This window comes from Macrotis lagotis, chromosome X, assembly GCF_037893015.1.
Source record: "Macrotis lagotis isolate mMagLag1 chromosome X, bilby.v1.9.chrom.fasta, whole genome shotgun sequence".
NCBI lineage: Eukaryota > Metazoa > Chordata > Mammalia > Peramelemorphia > Peramelidae > Macrotis > Macrotis lagotis.
The window spans coordinates 393,853,468-393,873,929 of record NC_133666.1 but is presented as its reverse complement, the minus strand read 5'-3'; the positions used below and the strand labels follow the sequence as shown (position 1 = coordinate 393,873,929).

At 34.1% G+C, this 20,462-nt stretch overlaps 1 protein-coding gene across 1 annotated transcript in view; it reads left to right on the top strand.

Annotated features, from left to right (window-relative positions):
- Positions 1-12,759, top strand: part of ZBTB10 (zinc finger and BTB domain containing 10) — a 62,459-nt gene extending 49,700 nt beyond the window's left edge. Inside the window, 1 exon segment of the mRNA XM_074206847.1 lies at positions 35-12,759. Coding sequence (XP_074062948.1) covers positions 35-340 — 306 coding nt within the window. The 3' untranslated portion in view covers positions 341-12,759.
- Positions 12,760-20,462: the final 7,703 nt, after the last annotated feature.

The following is a 20,462-nucleotide window of genomic DNA, read 5'->3' as shown; positions in this document are numbered from 1 at the left end:
TGCAACAACCTATTAACTTTTTTTTCCTTAATAGGTGCATAAAAAGGATAAAAAGTATAAATGTATGGTATGTAAGAAGATATTCATGTTAGCTGCCAGTGTTGGAATAAGACATGGATCTCGACGTTATGGAGTGTGTGTAGAATGTACAGATAAATCACAACCAGGAGGTCAAGAAGGCGTAGACCAGGTGCAGGACACAGATTTCACTAGAGATGAAGAATATGAGGAGAATGAAGCAGGAGAAGCTGATGAAGAGTTGGTTGATGATGGAGAAGAACAGACTGATCCATCTCGATGGGACGAATCGGGGGATGTTTGTATGTCACTTGATGATTAACTGACCTAGCATACTCCTCAAGGATGCTGCAGTTGGACATAATATGAATTGACAATTTGAATTCTTGAACTGAAGGCTTGCAAAATATGGTACATGCTGGATGGGTAGTTATGTTGCTGTGAAAACTGTAGGGTCAAAGCCTTATAGCAAAAAATATTACTAAATTTTTATATTTGCACAGGACTGTACAGCAAACAACCTTTTGGTTGAATTATACAGAGTACTCACATCTCCAATCAGTTATCAAAGTAAAAATATTTTTTATTATTTATAGGATATACAGTAGCTATTTGAGTCATATTAAAAGCATAGTAACTGTCCTCGTAGTGTTTTTACATTCATGTGTTATTTGTTACCATGAATGGGGAAAAAATTTATGGAAGTACAGAAGTAGCTTCCTCAAACCCAATCACACTGTCATCAAACCACTCAGGCTAGTTTGTGCTAGTAGAGTTTTTGTTTCTATTTTTTATTTTTAAACAAATTTTTTTAAAAGAAAAAGAAATACAGAATTTTCTGTGAGGGGCTCTACTCCCCCAGTGGTTCAACTTTTTTCAGTTGTCCAATTTCAATTGCTTCATAACTTAAAACAAATCTTTTTTTTTTTTTTTGTATTGATATTATGGTTTCCCAGCTCTTTGTTCCTGTGTGTCCCTTTACAAGAACTGGAGAGGTTATTTATTGGAATGAGCTAACTGACTCCCCTTTTTTCCTCTTCCCTTCAGAAAGTTTAAATTGCAAAATCTTCACTACTTCATGAGATGTGGAATAATGTTGCTGAAGTTAACTTTGTTTTCCAATGAAGTTGGCAAAATACCACTAAAATGATCGATTATATAAGTAACTTTCTCCTGCTGCTTTAGTTTAATTTGATAAATGGTTACTATATGACGTTTTCTGACATGTCCGTCTAGTTTTTGGTATCTGTTACCTTGGCACTGTTAGCTACCCTGTTCCCACCTCCCTTTCTTTCTCCCTCCTGTATTACCCTTCCTGTCTGGCCAGTGTATATACCTCAGTCCTCTATAAAAGGCATAAATTTCTAATAGAGAGTCATAGAATTATTAAGCCACATGATTTGTTTTATAATTTATCCTGCGTGTCCAATTTGGTTAGTTTGTTATGCAGTATAAGTCAAACATCAGGTTCTTTTTTATTTCCTGTGCCCTTTTTCATCATTAAAATTAACACAACAAATTGCTTTCTTCTTTTTTTTTTTTTTTTTTTTGTTTCACATTTTCTGGGCCATTGAGTGTTTTTAGAATGATGGTAAATGATTTTTAACTTAGTTCTCAGTACCTTTTTTAAAAAAGAAAAAGACACATTACTATTTATTATTTCTACTAGTTGCCAATTCACATAATCTCTGCCAATATCAGCATCCTGCAGTTTGGAGGCACCTGGGCAGCATGAAAATTTGAAATTGGATCTTTAGGGAAAAAACAACCATTAATATATTTCCAAATATATTTTGCTGTAATTTCAACTTAAGCTTCTTTGGTATAGAAAAGGGTACTGTATTATTAAGTTAAACTTTATCAACTTAATGTTGCCTAGTGGCAAATGGATTAACTGATCATTGGACACCAAGAACATTTGACATGATGGAATATATGCCACAATATTAATAAGCATTTACCAGTAACACTTAGCTAGGCCAGTGTGATAGAACTATTTAAAAATAAGATGGTCACCATATTTTTCAGCTTTGTTTTAGGTATCAAATGACTATTTTCCTATTTTATAATATCAGGTAACTAAATTATGCTAGTTGTGTGGAAAAGTTTTGAAGTATGCTTTGACAGACATAATCTGTCATAATCTTTTGGTGCTCCATCTGATCAAAGTTGATATGTATTTTAAGAGACAAGCTTTATCATTGTCCCTTCAGTAGAATGATGGTTTAATGTTAGACACTGATGTTTCTGCTGGATGAAACTGAGATAAACTACAGTTATATGGTTATTAAAATGCATCTTTTTCATCTAATTGTTTCATTGGTAGCTACTGCATCACTGTATTCCTGACAAATGGCTAGATTTGATTTGATTTTTATTTTTATCTGAAGCATACATCCTATTCTCATTGTTCTAGACTGAAATGAGTAATGTGTAATTTTGGTGGGGTCCAAAGTAGAAATTAGTAGGGCAAAGATAATATGAATGAAAAAGTATTTTAAACGTAAATGTTCTGCTTTGTGAATATGTAAGTATAGTATAAAGATTTCTCCATCCCATTTATCCCCCCTTAAAAGAAAAACCATAGTTTACAATTGGTAGATCTGTCTATATATATAAATATATATATATATATTAAAAAGAAAGCTATATATCTGAAAATCACCTAAATCTGCTTTATTAGACTACAGCTCACTTACTGCATAGAAACTGGACCTGGCTTTTCATTCTTAATGTACTTTAACTTTTTTCTCAAGGTATGAACTTATTCTCTTGAAACTGAATCTTCTTTTACTACTTAAATCATTTATGTATATCTGGTAAATTATGACCAAATTTGTTGTTAGATTGCATACAGTAAATTGAAATATACACTTGGTACACTACAGAATTGTTGTGCTTTTGTTTCGGTTATAATTTGAAAGCAAAGTTTAATATAGATGGCTTGTTAACTGATAATTTAAAATATTTTATAATTGATTGTCCATTGCCTTTTCTGTTGTTAAAACAGATTGGCTTTATTCTTGGTCAAATGACATTTGATACTTTTAATATTTGTTTTAATTAAGAAGGGTAATCCAAAGGAAAAGTGTTTATATTCCAGAATATATTAGCTACAGCCTATAAAATAGTTATTTCTTAAAAGTAATAATTTTACAACAGAAATGGAATTGACAGATTTTTCTACTTGCTGACTGCCTAACTTATTTTATCTCTTGATCTTGGAGGGGCCACCTTTCCCTTTCTAGGTCTTATTTTTTAAATCAATTAGTACTAAGTTATACTACTGGAGGATTCTATTTTGATAAGTATTCCTTTATCTGACTTGCAGTGCAATTTAAGGAAGTTGTTTTTGTTGGAAAATTCTAAAAGCTTCTTTCTAAGTTTTGAAGGCAATACCAATGGAATAATATGTCATTAAGGAGCCACTGGCAAAATTAGAAAGTTCATTTATTGATATAAAAGGAAAATAATTTAAATGGAGTGAAGAGCATAAAGCATTGTCATAGATCCATTCCACAGGAAATGGACAGTCATACAATATCAAGTAAAATTAAGACCTAGTATTAAGTTTTTTATTTCACAGAAAGGATTACTTCTGCTTTGATCTTATATTATTGTAGTCACTTGTCATCATTATTTTTTGTCAATTATTATACTATTTTTCCATATTCTAGGTCTATTTTAGGCTAAAAATGGAATGCCTTTGTAGGGAAGGGAAAGAAGGGAAGTTTGAAAATCTGGGAAATATCTAATCTTCATTGTTAACTAAGGAAGAGACTAGATATGAGCTCAGGAAGAATAAAAGGATAGATTTGAGAATGAGAAGAAAACAGAAAATTATTAAGGGGGAAATGTTAAGCACTGTGAAATTAGTTTCTATTAATAAAGTTGTAGGAGGACCTGAAGAGAGCCTCAGAGAGGTGTGTGATGACTTTGCAAGGGAGAAGAGACACACAACTTTAAGGCTTATGTAAACTTTCATCTGCATCCAATTAAAAGAACAAATAAATTGTAAGTGCAGTTTTAAAGAGATTTCCAATGATGTATGCTTGGCAAAGTTATTTAAAGGTTTAATATGTTATAAAATTATATATTAAAACAATTCTATCATGATTCTTTTTTTTTTAAGAAAAGCTGACTTGTGGAATTAACTTCACTTTGTTCAGTTGGTTGTCCCTTAAGCCCATGCTGATAATTTTTATAAATGCATGAAATAAATCTGAATGTTAAAATGATTTCCAAATGCAACATGAAGATTTAGGTTTACTTCTCCCCCTCCTTATTAAGTTAATTTCCCCTCCATATCATCTGTGAGTTTTCTCAGTGAAAGATGATGAATTAAATCACCTGAATACACAATTTCCCTTCAAAACAACATTGGATCCTCCTTATCCTTATCCTGAGTCTTTGCTACAGGGGCATAGGATTCATTTTTCACCCCAAATCTTTCAATTTATACTCTTCTGATGGGGTAGTAGGTATTTGTTACCTGGCCCAATTAATATGAGCTACACTGACTACTAAACAAATGTCCCACTTCATATTATGAAGGCTGGATTTCAGCTGGGGAACCAGAGATACTTTTTCCTGTGCCATTCAGTCACCCAGATCCTTAACTATGGTATAATTATTGGTATAAATACAATTTTTTAAAAACTAGTCTCTGTAGTATTTAATGTGTGATGCTCTTCATTTCAACCTTGTCCCTTTCTTTATTTGAATAATTCCAGTATTTTCAAAGTCAGGGACAAACATACTTTTAAAAGGACTTGAGTTTTATAATATTAGGGTCCTTTAAATTGAACAAAGTTTTGGAGCGGGAGGATGGATGTGAGCAATTATAAAATGGGGGAGTATCTGTTTTAAACACTGTAAAACATAAAAACATGTTCTAAATGCTGTTGTTTGTAAAAGTTCTTCTGGAAGATCTTTTACAAAAATCAACCTTTTGTTGTAATCTACCTAGTGTCTTAAGACATGTTTGTAAACTTCCAAAACTGTTTTGTCAGTGTATTTAGAAAATACACAATATTCTTGATCAAACCTAAAAATACAAACTTGTGAGCACTAAACTCCTTCCTGCCTTGTGAATTTATTTTAATTTTTGACTAATTTTCAGGATTTTTTCCTCCATTTATCAAGGAGGAAAACTTAATTTTCAAAGTAATTTTTATTAAATTTAGATACATAAGAGTTAACTCAAGAGTATTATTTAATATAGTGATTCGTGGTGAACTGCTTTAATGAATAGATATGGGGCGGGGGGCATCCAATATCATAGCGTATCAAAATGTCAGGATCACATTGTAATCAAGGGTAAGTCATTTAAGCACTCTGTCTTATTTCTAAATTGAAAAAGTTGGATTAAAATTATATTTCTGGTCCTGTCTATCTCTAACATTCTAAGAAATAATTGGTGTATCTTAATGGGAAGCCTACTGGACAAAGAGTTCGGCAATCTCAGTTCAGACTTCTGCCATAAACAAGCTATGAAATTTTGAGCATGTCACTCTGTATAAACCTCAGTTTCCTTACATGTAAAAAAAGGATAACCTTGTAATATATTAGTACATATTGGTGTATTTCCTAGTGCATATTTATGAGGATTAGAATAGATGTTAAAGCACTTTGAAAACTTCAAAGCCCTATATAAATCATTCATTATTAAGTTATTTTATAATTTGTTTTTAGGATACTTGGAATTTGTTTTCCAAGTGTGTTTTTTTTTTGTTTTTTCAGTCATTTTCCCCTGTTAACAATCTATGAAGAAAAAGGTTTGCTGTAAAAAATGTAGTCCAGTCTCTGATTTCTAAAAATTCTAAACACATGGATTGGAAATTTATGAAATTTGACCATATAGTTAAACTTGTGGTGATAACACATTTTTAATTGGCCCTTAATTTTTTTGTTCAAGGAAGTTCTTAGTTTGTAAACTAATTTTAGAAGCTAAAATATATATCAAAATCAGTTGATAACTTACCCATACTTAAGTACCTTAAAATGGAAACAGAAGCAAAGCCATTCAGGCTCCTGATTTAACAAGTATATGCCACAATATAGACCCATTTAGAGAAGTTTAAATATAATCACAATTTGAAAACTACCACAGGGATTTAGAAAGATTAGACACGAATTTCTTTATGTAATTTGACCAAGTTTACTTAAATTTGGAACAGAATCCAGACTAAGGCCCATGTGCTTTCCTTAGCTCTTTCCTAACACTCTTGCTAGCAGCATTGTAAATTGCTAAAATATGTATCAAATTTTTTAACTGAGAACTGTTTTTAACTGGGAATTGACTTTTCTTAAAAAAAAATTATTCAGTTAAGCATATAGCAATGTTTAATTTTCAAATATTTTCCATTTCAGTTTTTAACATTGAGATCACTTGTCCTAAAAGACTAACTTTTAGGATAATCTAGTATATCAAGAGCAGCTAGATTTCTTACATTCTTTTCAGTTCTCCCAGAAAATTTCCTTTATTAGAAGTTGATATTTTGGTTCAGATAAATATGAAGAATGAACTTTTATTTTGACCTCAGAGATGAAGCTCTTGGAATTTGTTATAGGGTAAAAAAAAAGGTTTTTTGAGTCGTTAAGCAACTCATATTCTTTTTCTTGTGGTTTTTATGCACATTATATAGTTTAATTCAAACTGCTTGAACAGTAAGGTAGAGGTAGAATCAGAAAGCCTCAGGTTCAAATCTTAACATGATATAACACACACGTATACAAGCTATATGACTCAATCTATTAGACAAGTTGCATACCAGGTAAATTAATAGAACTGTTCACCAAGAGAGCACCCTGGACCACTAACCTTCCTCTCTACCCTCGTCATCAAACACATACCAAAAAAAATAATATGACAAGAGAATTCATGTAACCTGAGACATTATCTATGTTTATCTGTGTAGACTTGGGCAGTTTACTTAACCTCCGTGGGTCAGATCTAAGCTGAAGTTGTTCCATTACTTTTGAATTACTTTTGAAGTTCATCCAATCTAACCCTCCATTTTATACTTGAAAGAAAACCCACAAAAAAATCAAAAAGAAAAAAGAAAAACCCAGAGCAGTTAGTTACCTTTGCTTGCCCGATCGTCAGTTAGTGATAGAACTGGGATTAATGACTTCATGATTATGTGTTTAAATGACTTCACTTGATGTGTTTGTGGCATTGGTGTTTTATATTATGTCATATATGAATGAAAATTGAAAAAAGCTTGCTGAGTTGTTCATTATTGAAAATGAGAGGTAAGTAGGTAGGACACCAGATCTAGCTGTTTGAAAGATTCACTTTTAGAAAAGTGAACCCCAAAATCGGTTGCTATCTTAACTACCCAAACTTTTGGAGATTAAGAATGGTCTCTAGAGTTTCACATGGAAATTTAAGTACATATATGCATGGATAATTTTAACCCAAACTTTGTGATAATGTAGAGCCACAGTAATTCTCCCAAAGGGATTTTGACTCATTTTTTTCTAACCATCATATCTTGTATCAGTAATAAGATTGTCTTAGAAAACTATTCTTTTACATTGCCTTGAATTGTTTTCTTTGTGAACTGTCCATAACTTTGTACCCTGCAAGGTAATTAACAAAATCAGAATTTAAAGGGACTTAGAAGCTTTCTCTAATCCTTAGCTAAATAGGAGTCCCCCTTTAATAATACCCCCAAAACTACTTAAAGATATTCTTTGTGGGAGAAGCAATTACTTCTTGGGGCAGCCCACTGGACCTCTGACATCTAACCATTGTTCTAAATTGTCATCTTGGTGCCAAGCAAAGCAAGTCTCAGTGGTTCTTAAACATATATGATAGCCCTTCAAATACCCTATTTTCTTTAAATGTCTTCCTTGGGCTAAACTTTCCATTTCTTCAGCTGACCCTTCTTTGGCATAGTTCTTTTAATAGAAAAGCAACTTTAAAGACTTTCTTAGTGCAAGGGCCCTTAACAGTTTTGGGAAAGAAATATATATCCTCTATACACATTCAACTGAGACATGAATTACTTTTCAAAAATCTGACTTTCTTGGTTGTTGAATAAATCGTTTTCTGCTGTTTCCTTGATAGTTGCTTTTTCCTAAAATATCCAAATCTTAGCCTTTTAGCTATTTGTCCCCATTGCTGCCTTTCTAAAAATGAGAAATCTTAGGGATTTGCTTTCTCCAACATGATCCTCTAGGCTTTAAACTCTTCTGTTTCAACTCTTCTTCATTTTAAATAGGAAAAGATACTTAACCAATCAAGTTATTAGGTGCTAGAGATAAAGACCAAAGAAAGGAAATTGTCTTCTTAATTCAATATGGTATTTACAGACTTATGGTGCCATCAGATATTAAGCTTAAGAGCTTTGCAACTATATCTCTCCTTATCTCACCATCTTAAAGGTTGGCATCAACCCAGCTATTTATAGATTGTTGGGCTGAAAGGAATTTGAGAATAATTACGATTCCAGGGAGGCTTTAAAATGGTCATGTCCCAAATGTTCAAGAACAACAGGGAGTGATTTTCCTTTTCTCATTGAGATTTCCATTTACTAAGTCCTACTTGATTTCAAAATAATGGAAGAATTCATCCACATTTTCAGGGGAGAAATCTGTTAACTCTCAATTTTTGTATGGGATTGAATAATATTGCCAAAATGGAAATTGATTTTTTCATGCAGAAATATGAATTAAATTTAGAAGACATTTTTTCCCTTTGTCAAACTGCTTTTTAGGGGTAAGCTGGAACAAAATCTCAAAGGCAAATTTCTCTTTCCAAGGAAGATTCTGCATGTAGAATTATGGCAAGACTACTTACATTAATGATTGTCTTTCATCAAGAAGTAATAATTTTCCCCATAATATAATAACCCTTCTCTAATATTTTCTCTAGCAAAGACAATTTATTTTGATGACACCACTGCTTGATACAGTGATGTCAATCGCTTTGTCATAAATGGCCTCATAAAGAATGGAATATGCTAACCAATTAAAAAAATGCCCTTTTTCATAGAAACATACTACCTCCTACTTAGCACATCCCCCTTTTTTTTACCTTATCTCTTCAAATAATAAAAGTAGGGAAGCACCTTCCTGTGGGAGCTATTGTTTGAAACTTAAATCCTTACAGTTTGTTAACCTGGATCCTCTTATTTGCTGCCTTTAAAAAAATGTTCTTTAAAGAAAATCATCTTAGGGGTGGCTAGGTGGCACAGTGGATAAAGCACCAGCCCTGGAGTCAGGAGTACCTGGGTTCAAATATGGTCTCAGACACTTAATAATTACCTAGCTGTGTGGCCTTGGGCAAGCCACTTAACCCCATTTTCCTTGCAAAAAAAAAGTTTTGAGCTCATTCACTTAAAAGATGTTTTTCCTTCTCTCAGTAGAAAATGAGAATATGAGGAAGCTACTAATTAACAGACTGCTATCTCCTGAGATATCTGTATTTATTAGTAACATCTAAAATAAGCTACCCCAAAAAAATCCCCTTCTAGTTCAACTACTGAAAAACAAGGAATTCCTGGTAGGAAAACTGCTTCTGCTAATAATGCATGTAGGCAACTTAGCTAATAATACCTGTAAATTAGATATTGTCTGGTGAGATCTGAGGTGGTTATAGTCACACAGTACATACCAAAGGTAACACTTGAATCCAGTCTAAAGTTGGTCTTCTAACCACTTTACCCCCTCTAAAAACATTTACATTCTGGTATTTGTGTTTATGCACAAACTCCATACAATTAGAGGCAGAATGGCATAGGAAATAAGAGAACTGGCTTCCTATCCAGACTCAGCCTCCCCATAAGACTAGAGAAGTGCTAATTCACATTGATACAGAAACTTTTTTTCCCCATACTGATCCAATCACATATCTGATCCAAAGCTAACTGATAGATGAATAGTGATAAATGAATGTATAATATCAATGTTGAACATTGTTTTTTCACAGTCAGGATTTTTACTTAACATTTGGTTTCTAAATTAGTGATTAAGTAGCATTGATCACATTTTTGCTAAATCCTTTCCAAAGGGATAAAATCCTACTAAATTGTGTGCTAAAATGTCTACCTGCAAAACCACATCAGAACCAGTTTGTGTTGAGTTGGTAAATTGGTCAGTGTTGCAGTGAATGACTGCAATTTTAAGACACAAGGAAAACTTGTAGGACAATCTGATCATTAGTCCTTATCTTCATTAGCCACTGCTGTGTGGTTTAAGATCTAGCAACAATCCTAATCTGGAATTGGTTGAGTTCTTTAGGATTGTTTCTCTTGGTAATCTTTCTCCTACCTCAAGTTTATGCTTGTAGAATGCTTTTTCCCCAAATATATGCAGAGATAATTGTCAACATTTTTGTAAAATTTTCTCCTCCCCTTCCCCTTCCTCAAGATAAGCAATTTGATATAGGTTATCCATGCATGATTATGTTAAACATATTCCCATAATTAGACTGAAAAAATCAGAACAAAAGGGAAAAATTATAAGAAAAGTGAAAATAGTGTTCTTTGATTTGCATTCAGATTTCATTGTTTTTTCTCTGGATGTGGATGGTTTTTTCCTATCACAGATCTTTTAGAATTGTCTTTAGTCACTTTTGCTGAGAAGAGCTAAGGTTATCATAGTTGATAATCACAAAATGTTGCTGCTATTGTGTACAGTGTTCTGTTTCTGCTCACTCCACCCAGCATCAGTTCATCTTAGTCAAGTAAGGTTTTTCTGAAATCCACTTGCTCATCAATTTTTTTCCATTTACATGCAAAGATAGTTTTCAACATTCATCCTTTTGCACATTTTTCTACCACCCTCCTTCCTCCCCATGGGAGTGAGCAATCTGATATAGGTTTCCAAGAACAACCATGTTTAATAATTCTGTATTCTTCATATTGTGAAAGAATTAGAACTGGGGGGGGGGCATGAGAAAAAAATAATCAAAGTTTTAAAAAGCAAGCAGTCTACTTTGCTCTGCATTCAGTCTTCATATTTTTTTCTCTGGATGTGGAGGTATTTTCCATAACAATCTCTCAGAATTATCCTTGATCACTGAACTGCTGAGAGGATCTGAGTCCCTCCAAGAGCTGTTCACCTACAATGTTGCTGTTAATGTATGCAATATAGTGTTCTGCTAACTTCACTCAGTATCAGTTCATGCAAGTCTTTCCAGACTTTCTAGAGCGCAGCTGCTCATGATTTCTTGTAGAACAATAATATTCCACCTCATTTATTTATTTTAACTTGTTCTGCCAAAAAGAACTAGTTTAAATAATTTTGTAGTTATGGGTCCTTTTCCCTTTTTTTGGTGACCTCATTGGGATGCAGAACTAATAGTGGTATGGTTGGATGAAAGGGCATACATAACTTTATACCTCTTTGGCTATAGTTCCAAATTGTTTTTCAGAATGACCAGTCCATCACTGATGCATTAATGTACCTATTTTTTCCACATCTCCACCATTATTGGCCATTTTCTTTTTTTTTCTGATCCTAGCCAATCTGATGATTGTGCAATGATTCCTCAGTTTTAATTGACTTTTCTCTAATCAGTAGATTTAAAACATTTTTTAATGTGACTTATTGATGTCTTTAATTTCTTCATCTGAAAACTGCCTGTTTCATATTCTTTGACTATCAATTAAGGAAAGACTCCACTAAATCAGTCTTAACCAGAAAATTATTTGGTTTTACAAAGTTAGGAGCCCTTGAGGTCCTCTAATCTGAGACCCAGAAGAGGTAAAGCAATTTCTCAAAGCTCACAGAATTAGACAGTGACAGTACTTGGATCTTGGTTTCCAGGCACACAGTCAAGTGCCATTTCCATCACAACATGATAACCACTATTACTTTGTTTCTCATAAAATTTTTAAAATCATGGCAAGTGGACCGAATCCATTTGACTGAGAGGCATCTTATTAATAAACCTTATTATAGCAACATGGTACTCGTTCCCACTCCCTAGGTCAGAAATTTCCTCTACAGTTGACATTAGGTAGTACTCCTTGAGACAGGAAAAATCCACAAGACAATTTAATATCTTCAAAGTCTCTTCTGAGTAGAAAATGTTGTATGGGTCATTGAAAAAGTTTTTTAGATAAGATGAAGTCCTAACATCTGTGGAGCTTATAGAGACCAGTATGTTTTTTGGCAACCTCTATATGAGATCATCCTTTAGGGATCTAATCTACAATGTGTCCTAGAACAAGGTTACAGGAAGAAAACTTTTTTCTGCATATAAATAGATAATCTTATTTTTAAGGAGAAGCAAGAAGAATTACCTTTCCCCTATTTAATGTCTACTCTAGATGATTTGAGGATTGGGAATGGGGATGACTAAGAATGTGTAGAATTTATGTCAATCAGAATATTTGCTAATGGCTCTACAATAATTCAGGCATTAGTTCAACCAGGTATATTACATTCATTTTGTCTTTTTTGGAACCAAAAACCTACGTCTTAGCTCTAGGACTTCAAGATTGTTAGCTAATTAACTTCTTAGTTGCAATTGCAATTGTTCTTCCGTTTGCTTTAGATGATGTGACTGAATGAATAGGAAAAGCATTCAACCAGAATTTTTTCTTAAATGTCATTCTAAATGGTTTTCAAGTGAAATAAGATTTTTTTTTGGTACTAAGTTCTAAGAGAATTTCATATCCTGTAGGTCTGAACTCTCCTTTAAATGGGAACCATAGGACTACTCTTAGCTTTTTGGAGGTTTGATATAACGATACAAATGAGATCCTTATTGAGTTACCAGTTCACTCCCCATGGGAAGTCTAAACTTGATATGTATGTTTAGAGAAGTTTCATATTAAGTGGTCATCTGTATCAAAGTTTTGTGAATGTAGTTACATACTATTAGCAAGTTTCTAAATTGCTTCCATACTTGATCATAATGGTCCTTATCCATTCCAAAATATAAATTGTATTCTTGGTTGGTATTCTCAAAACTTATCAGCTATTTAGAAAAAAAGATATATAACAACTCAAGTAGATTTAAATTGCCCTCTGTCATCAAGTCTCAGTAATCATGAACTTTAAACTCAGGTTTAATTTAAGCACTTTCTTTTAACTTATTCCAACTGAAAATACCATGTTTAAGAACTGGACCTAAATTCAATACCTACATATTAATTTGCCCTTATTAAGTGTGTTTGGGGTATGTAAGACTGAAAAAACTTAAAAAACAAAGTTGGGCATTCTTCCAACTCAAGTAATACCTCCAATTGTGAATATTTTGCTTTTATGTAGCATCCTTGCACCTTTGATCTCATATTTGTTATGAATATGTCTAGAGATAACTAGTTAAGCTTGGGTTTAAGATTTAGCAAGGCTTAGGTTTTTTCAATAATGCTCATATGCATGGATAACCAAAGTTGGTGATAACCTTTAAAATTAAAATTTAGGCAGATTAAAGACTAGGTATATATTATGTAATTTAGTAATATCTTTGTTTCTCTTAAAGTTTTTTAAATCGTGGCAGGTGGACCCAATCCATTTGGCTGAGAGGTATCTTACCAATCCATAGCTTATTATAGCAGTTTGCATTCTGATGGAGATCTGGAAAACCCATGAAATACAAAGAAATAGCTTTCTTTGAGCTGATCCTTAAGTAGTTGAAATATAAGTTCCTGGGTGTTTAGATATAATTTAAAGAATTTCAGTATAAATTGTGGAGTTTCATTAAAATTGGCTTAACTTGTTTGAGCCAATAAATTTGATGAATAATTGATTTAATCATTTGTACCCAGGAATAGTTTAGATCATTTAGTTCTGCTACTTTAAATACTTTTCATCTTCTCTCTAGTAAACGAGTGACTTGTCAGTATATTGACTGTATCCTCTTAGGATACCTAGAGAAGAATAAACTCTGAAAATAGACAAAGTTATCTTTTAAATTCCAGATTTAAAAAAATACAGGATAGTTACTACTATGTTTGTAAGTAATTTGGTTTAAAATTTGTAAATTTTGAGTAAAAATATGAATAAACTATTTGGAAGTTCAGATTTTTTTCCCCAAAATTCCACTGCTTGGGATAGTTTCCCATTTTCAAATCTATCTGCTTGAGAACCACTGTCTGAGTTACTAATTCAGTCTCCTTCTAATTGCTCTAGCCTTTAACAGACCCTAAAGATCATTTTTTCTGACATTCTTTTGGCTCAGTTCTTTAAGTCATATTTGAGATATAAAGCCTTTAGAAATCTAGATTTAGGGAATTTGAAAGATCCATATTGTGTTTCAGTACAATTTAATTTCTTTGAAATAAAAGAAACTGTTCTGAAGTTGATCACATAAATTTAGCAGATGATTCTAATTAATATCTGCCTTTCAGGGAAGTTTTCTTTACTGATTCTTGTGTGTTGGTACAAAACTGTCCTAAGTCTGTCTGTCCTTGCACTGATTGCAGCCATCCCTTCTCAGAACAGTTTGACCTGCCAAACAGAAAACAAACTTTGCTAGAAGCAACAATTTCATTTCTCAGTAATGTTTATGAAAGTCCACTAGTACCCAAGGGGAACCTTTTAGAAAAACCCTTTCTCTTTCTAAATGATTATTTCTTGGCACATTATAATAAACATCCACCAAAATCTTTCTAGCATTTAACAAGTATCCCCTTTGTGTACAACATTGTTACAAAGAAAATAGTTTTGGGACAGTTTCTGTCCTTAGGGAGTTCATAGACTATTGGGAAGATAAAACAGACCTGAGATAATTGATTATGATTTTGTATGGTCAGTGTATTAGGTGTAAAACAAAATTAGAAGAGGTAGGGGGAATATTGTTACTAAAAGAGAATATCAGAAAGATTTCATGGAAAAGGTGATGCAGGCTCAAATACTGATTATTTCCTATAGCTCCATGTCTGTTTCTCATTGAGTATATTGCCTTCTTCCAGCTTATCCAGGTTTATAGCCTTAGTCTTTTAATTCAACAAATATTTTTTGCTTTTGTGAGTCAGTGGGATTAAGTGACTTGCCTTAGGTCACATAACTAGTAAATATAAAGCATCTGAGGTCAAATTTGAACTCAGGTTCTCCTGATTCTAGGGCTCTATCCACTGTGCCACTTAATTGCTCCTAATTCAACAAATATTAAACACCTATTATCTACAAAGCCTTGTACTAGATTTTGGGGATGGAAAGTCAAAATGGAAAATAGTTCCTGCCCCAAGAAGTTGCAGGAGGATGCAACATGGAAACAGATACAAGGTGATTTGAGGCTGGAGAGCACCAAATGAGAAGAATGATAAATATTTCTAGGGAGTTCATTCCAGATATAGGGGAAGAAAGAGCAAGGTAGGAGTAATTTTACCAAATTTTGGAAGCAGAAAGTCTAGAAAGGCTGGTTCTAGATTGTGAATACTTTATAGCAGGTTGAGAAATTTCTATTTTATCCTGAAGGTGATAGGGAGCCAAGAATTGTGCTTTAAGAATAATAAATTGGCAATCAAAGGAATGATAAAGAAAGGGGGAAGGGCCTGGAGGTTAATGTATTACTACAAGCAAGAAGAGATAAACTAAAGAGGACAGTGGCTTATTATATGGAGGTAAAAATGACAAACCTAGACTACTGGTTGGATAGGGTTGGTATGAGGGAAGAGAAAAGGATCACTGAATTAAAATATTTATAATTTAAAAATTCATATCCAGGTACATATTTTTCCCTATTCCTTGAGCACAGGTCACTTGTCACTCCCCTTCTCAGAAAACTTTAGTTCCTTATTGCCTCTAGAATAAAATATGAACTGTCATTTAAAGCCCTTTGCATTTTGAGTTTTATCTATTTTTTCCATGAATTAACAATTACTCTCCTTTACAAATTCAGCATTTGTTATTTTCCATAAATAATGCTGCCTTTTCTATCTTTTTTGCCTTTGTACAAGTTGCTTCCTCCTGGTTGGCATGTTACCTCTAACCAGATTCTTCCACATAATTGTTGCTTCCTTAATACTTATTGAATCAAATTAAGTTGTTTCTCAAAAACATATATAACCAGGGGCAGCTAGGTGGTGCAGTGGATAGAGCACCAGCCTTGGAGTCAAGAGGACCTGAGTTCAAATCCGGCCTCAGACACTTAATAATTACCTAGCTGTGTGGCTTTGGACTAGCTACTTAACCTCATTTGCCTTGCAAAAACCCCAAAACAAAAAATATATATAAGCTGACTTCTCTTCTCATACATGCCTTCCCAGTATGCCCCCTTTCCATATTTCCCCATTTCTGTTGATACCACCATCCTCCCATTCATCCTTGAAGCTTCTCTCCCTCAACTGTCAGTTGTTAAATCTTAATTTATAAACTGTTGTCAGGACATTGTTCTATTTGGTATTCCCTAAAGTGGACAGTCCACATCCCAGCTTTGGTTGTGCAGTTGGGAGGCTACTTCTTCATCTTTTATCTTTAGGGCCCCTTGAGTCCTACTTCTTCCCTAAAGCTATCATTCCCTTTCCCTCCTTTACTTAGTGTGGGTCTCCTTTGCATCCCACCCCCCAATTCCTAGAATATTTGCTCCTGAAGAGCAAGAAATGTTTTGTCTTCGTATATCCAAGATCTGGTATATTACAGGTACTTAATAAATGGGTATTGAATGAAATTGAACTTTAAAGGATAAGTGAAAATTCATCAGGTGAAATCGGAGAGATATCCTAGACACAGAGGTAAAGAGGTAAAATTACAAAATATTTTCAAGTGGCAAAGAATAAGTAAAACTAGGGGTGGGTAGGTGGCGCAGTGGATAAAGCACCAGCCCTAGAGTCAGGAGTACCTAAGTTCAAATCCGACCTCAGACACTTAATAATTACTTAGCTGTGTGGCCTTGGGCAAGCCACTTAACCCCATTTGCCTTGTAAAATAAATAAATAAATCTAAAAAGAAAAAGAATAAGTAAAACTGACTGGAACCTGTGCTCAGACAATTAGGTTCATAAATGCTTGTAGGTCATATTTCTCAGAAGAATGGGAAACATTGGGAATGTTAGTAATCATTTGGAGTGAGCAGAGACAAGAACCTATTGGAGTTTTTCCAGTAATGGGGTGTGGTAGGAGGGATGGTAGTGGTATTAGTAGGAATGGGGGAAAAAAGGTATAGATGGGAGGGATACCATGGTAGAATCCAGAGGATGCATGGAAACATTGCACAGGAGAGGGAAAGATCCAAGAGGATTATAAAGCTTTTGAGCATGGGGAATGGAATTTCCAAATGATGCTACATAGCCTGAAGTTGGGAGAAGGAACTAGTTTAGAAGGAAAAAGTAAGTTTACTTTTAACCATATACTGGTAGAACCTTAGAGGATCACCCAATCTGACCCTTTATTTATTAGATGAGGAAATAGTTCCAGAGAGATTGTGACTTGCTGAAGGACAGAGTGGTAGGAAGTAGCAGCATGTAACATTTGAACCTGGGTCCTCTGATTCCAGTGCTCCGAATTTTGTGGAGCCTAGCTGAAGTTATTAGTTGAGAGCAAGTTTTGTGGGGGGGTTTTAAGTTTAACTAATTTAACAATTACCACCTTTGAAATGGAGGTGAAGTCTTAGCAGTGAATGAATTGACAAGAGAAAGTATGCATTGTGAAAAGACCAAGTTCATAGGACATGTACATAATAAGTGGGGAGGAAGAAGATGCAGATTCAAATTTTCAAAGCTTAATTTGATTTTCTCACCTCTCATTAGTTCCAGAATTAGGGATCTGCACAATACTAAGGTTTTGGGTGGGATGATCAGTCTTTGGTCTCGCCCTCATAAGGTCTTAGATTCCTACACTGCCTTCCTCTTTCCAAGGTTACATCCCTTACCCCTCTAGATCTTTGAGGCAATTTTTTTTCAGATAGTTTAACAATCAAGGAGAGAAAAGGGATGGGGTTAAAGTGAAATGGGAGTTGGTAGTAGGCAGAAGGAAAATATTTTTTTTTATTACTGAAGAGACCTAGCCATGTTTGTGGATATGGAAAGGAGCCAGTGATGGGGGAGTGAGACATTTCTAGAGTTGGTCCTTATTTTCAGGTGGTAGGAAGGAATGAAATTAAAAAACTCAGGCAGAAGGGGCAAATCTGGTCTCAGACACTTAATTACCTAGCAGTGTGGCCTTGGGCAAGTCACTTAACCCCATTTGCCTTGCAAAAACCTAAAAAAAAAGGTATTGTTATTTTGAACTGAGGTAATTTTCATATCAACTTGCCCACAAAGGATCATACCATAATCTGTGATTTGTAAGGAAGCCTTTGACTTTAGTACCCCATTCTAAAAGACTGAGGTAAACTGATGAAGTCTGAAATTCAGATCTTACCCTGACATGTGACTATAAATTTAAATACTATTCCATTTTTAGTCTCTACACAGCTTCTCTTTCAGGGTCCAAAGGAGTACAGTTCTAAAGTATTTTATTGGCTGAGATCTATTATTTCAAATGTGGGGGTGGGTGGGGCAGCACTGAAGAGAAAACTCCCAGTTCTGTGTTGTGGGGATTTCAGGGACTTTGAATACCTTTCTTTGTTTTCATATGAACATGCCTGGTCCTGGAATGGGATAAAGCCACAAGTCTGGGTGAGTGCCCAAAACACTTAAAAACATATACACAAGCTAATACCTATCTCTCAGCTGATTTTTCAACTGTTCTTGCCATGGATGCAAACCCATGGCCTCTTCACTCTGCCCTTACCAGGAAAAGACTGAAAATTTCTTCCTGTTAGGTGTAAGGCGCTTTAAATGACTCAGACTAATTCCTGTTCAAGATGGCCCTAAAAGCCCAAGGCTATATTTAGGAACTTGCTATAAAAGTACCTGCTACTCATCTCATGGTCAGTTCCAACCAGTTTTTCCAACACAGTGTAAGGAGAGTTCCAAGTTCAACAAGCAACGCTGTATCTCCAAACTGGCTAAAAAAATCTTCTGATTTTAAATTTTGAGATTTCCTTTAGTATAGAGTTATAGATTTTTTTCCTATTGGACCTGAGATTTCATCCACATGCTCTTAATGAAGAACTACCAAGGCTAATCAGTTCCTTAATCTGCATTTTAGAGTTTAAGAAAGTTTCCTGGGACAGGAGAAGACTAAACCACTTGCCCAGGGTCACATAGCCTATATAGATCTGGAGCCTGGGTATGAGCTGGAGTCTTTCTGGCTCTAAATCTTTCTGCTGTGCTGCTTCTCTATTCAATATTTTTTTTTACAATTTATTTATTTTCAATCAGTATAAATCTTATCTTTTCCTCAACCTCCCCCACCCCACCATTAGCAACTGAGAATGAAAGGAAAACAAGGGCTTTGTCAAAAAAAAAAGTATCATTATGTACTTAGGTGCTTCACTTTTCTATAAGGAGGTGGATAGTGTTTCATCACTTTGCCTCTGGAATCATGATTGGTGATTACACTAATCACAGTTCCTAATTCTTTCAAACTTATTTTTCTTCATCATCTTGTCAGTATACAAATTGTTCTTTTTATTCCATTTACTTAATTCTTTTTCAGTTCAGTAAATCTTCCTAGGTCTCTGAAAGTATTTCCATTATTATAATAGTATTACATCACAGACATACACATTCACATATCATAACCTGTTCAACCATTCCCCAAACTATGGACATCTCCTTCAATGCTCATTCTTTGCCATCTCAAATAGAGCTATAAATCCTTTTTGCACATCCTTAGACTTTGTTTTGCTTAGGATTAATCCCTCCTTTAATTCATCCTTTCAATAATTTCTCCTTTTCCCTTCTCCCCTCCTCCTCCAATTTCCCTGTTGACTGAAATGGTTTGTTGTACTCTTTCCTTTCCGTGTGTGTGTGTGTGTGTGTGTGTGTGTGTGTGTATTCTTCCTTTGATCAGTTCAGATGAGACAAAGATTCAAGTGTTAGCCATTTTCCCCAGCCCCTCCTCCTTTTTTGTATAATGTCTAATTGTGTATTATGTGAGTTAGTTTTCTTTAACTTTCCTTTCTCTCCTATTCCCTTCTTTCCCTTCTTAAAATCATCATGAAATAATAGAACCAGTCCAAGATCATTGATGATGATAGAATTCAATATGTACACATGAATCATCTCTTTTTATTAGAATGTAAAGGGTTTATTCTTATTTAGTTCCTTATGATTGTTCATTCATCTTTACCTTTTTATATTTCTCTTAACTCCTTTGTTTGAACTTCAAAGTTTCTACTTATCTCTGGACTTTTCACCAAAAATTCTTGGAAGTCCTCTAAATTTCTTTAAAAGTCCAGTTTTTTCCCTGTGGCATTATTCAGTATTGCTCAGTTAAGTTATTTGTGACTGTAACTGTATACCCTTTACTTCCTAGAATATCATATTCCAAACTCTCTGTCTCTTTATCTTGGTGGCTCTTAAATCCTGTGTGAATCTGAATCAGGCTCCTTGTATTTGAATTTTTTCTTTCTTTCTGGAGAATTGAAGTATTTTTCTTTGACCCAGAACTCTGGATTTTATCTATAAAGTTACTGGGAGTTTATATTTG